The sequence below is a fragment of the Microtus oregoni genome, unplaced genomic scaffold (genome assembly GCF_018167655.1).
Source record: "Microtus oregoni isolate MIOR12 unplaced genomic scaffold, Mior012 000002F_ref0000024, whole genome shotgun sequence".
NCBI classification, from domain to species: domain Eukaryota; kingdom Metazoa; phylum Chordata; class Mammalia; order Rodentia; family Cricetidae; genus Microtus; species Microtus oregoni.
The window spans coordinates 3,428,826-3,430,136 of record NW_024543061.1 but is presented as its reverse complement, the minus strand read 5'-3'; the positions used below and the strand labels follow the sequence as shown (position 1 = coordinate 3,430,136).

The window sequence follows — 1,311 nt, the reverse complement described above, 5'->3', positions numbered from 1 at the left end:
GATGGATGGAGATAGAGACAGACACCCACATTGGAGCACTGGACTGAGCTCCCAAGGTCCAAATGAAGATCTGAAGGAGGGAGAACATGAGCAAGGGAGTCAGGACCGCGAGGGGTGCACCCACCCACTGAGACAGTGGGACTGATCTATTGGGAGCTCACCAAGGCCAGATGGACTGGGACTGAAAAAGCATGGGATAAAACCGGACTCTCTGAACATGGCGGACAATGAGGGCTGATGAGAAGCCAAGGACAATGGCACTGGGTTTTGATCTTACTTCATGTTCAAGCACCCACCTAACAAGGCATTGTCTCCCACATCTGTGGCCTCAGTACTGTGAGGGACTTGGGGACAGACGAGAGGATCGATAGAGTTTGTTGACTGCCAGCTTAGTTTAAGAACATGAAATCCAGGGGAGCGAGCTGTGCGGAGGGCATAGGATGGCTTTGAGGATGGCTGCCGGGAAGAGGGAGGCATGGAGTGCCCCTTCTTTCTCTCCAGATGCACTAGCGAGCAGTTGGGACAATAGCCGGGTGACGTGTTTCAGACCTATGACTGAAATTGACAAACTCGCTGCCTTGCTGTTCGCCGAACGTGGGTCTCACACCATTTTGCTGGTACAGCCTACCAAGAGGCCAGAAGGCAGGACTTATGCAGACTGTGAGTCTGTGAATGAGTGCATGGAAGGTGTTTGTAAGATGTATGAAGAACATCTGAAAAGAATGAATCCCAACAGCCCCTCCATCACATATGATATCAGTCAGTTGTTTGATTTTATTGATGATCTGGCAGATCTCAGCTGTCTTGTTTACCAAGCTGATACACAGACGTACCAGCCTTATAACAAAGACTGGATCAAAGAGAAGATCTACGTGCTTCTTCGTCGACAGGCCCAACCAGCTGGGAAGTAGTTGAGTTGGAAGCATTAGGGGCTGGGGGTGGGCTTGGAACAGGTGCATATAGCGTGCTGTAGTGAACATTTTGTATGATATTAATCCTGTTTCCATTTTGTTACGCTAGAGCCAAGGTTGAATGTATGACATGGAAAATGAATGATACTTTCATTCTGAAAACCACCATTATTGCCCCTTTACTCTTTTTCTTTTCTTTTCTTTCTTTTTTTTTTTACTTAAACATTTTTATGATAATTCAGAGAGTGTTCTTTGCCATTTAAGGTTGGTTCCAGTCCTTGAAACTGTTGGTGTCTGCTTTACAGCAGTGAGTGCACTAACCCCTGTGAGGGGTGGGGTGGTGACAAGCTTAGTTATGTCCTCTGGGAAAGTCTTAATGAAAATAAAGAAATGTTCTGTA

General features: G+C 46.7%; 1 protein-coding gene across 1 annotated transcript; it reads left to right on the top strand.

The window, feature by feature from the left end:
* The first annotated feature begins 462 nt into the window (after window positions 1–462).
* Window positions 463–911, top strand: LOC121443289 (enhancer of rudimentary homolog). Its single transcript, XM_041644995.1, has one exon. It carries the CDS (start codon window positions 552–554, stop codon window positions 909–911), a length of 360 nt encoding a protein of 119 aa, XP_041500929.1. The 5' UTR covers window positions 463–551.
* The last annotated feature ends 400 nt before the right edge of the window (window positions 912–1,311 follow it).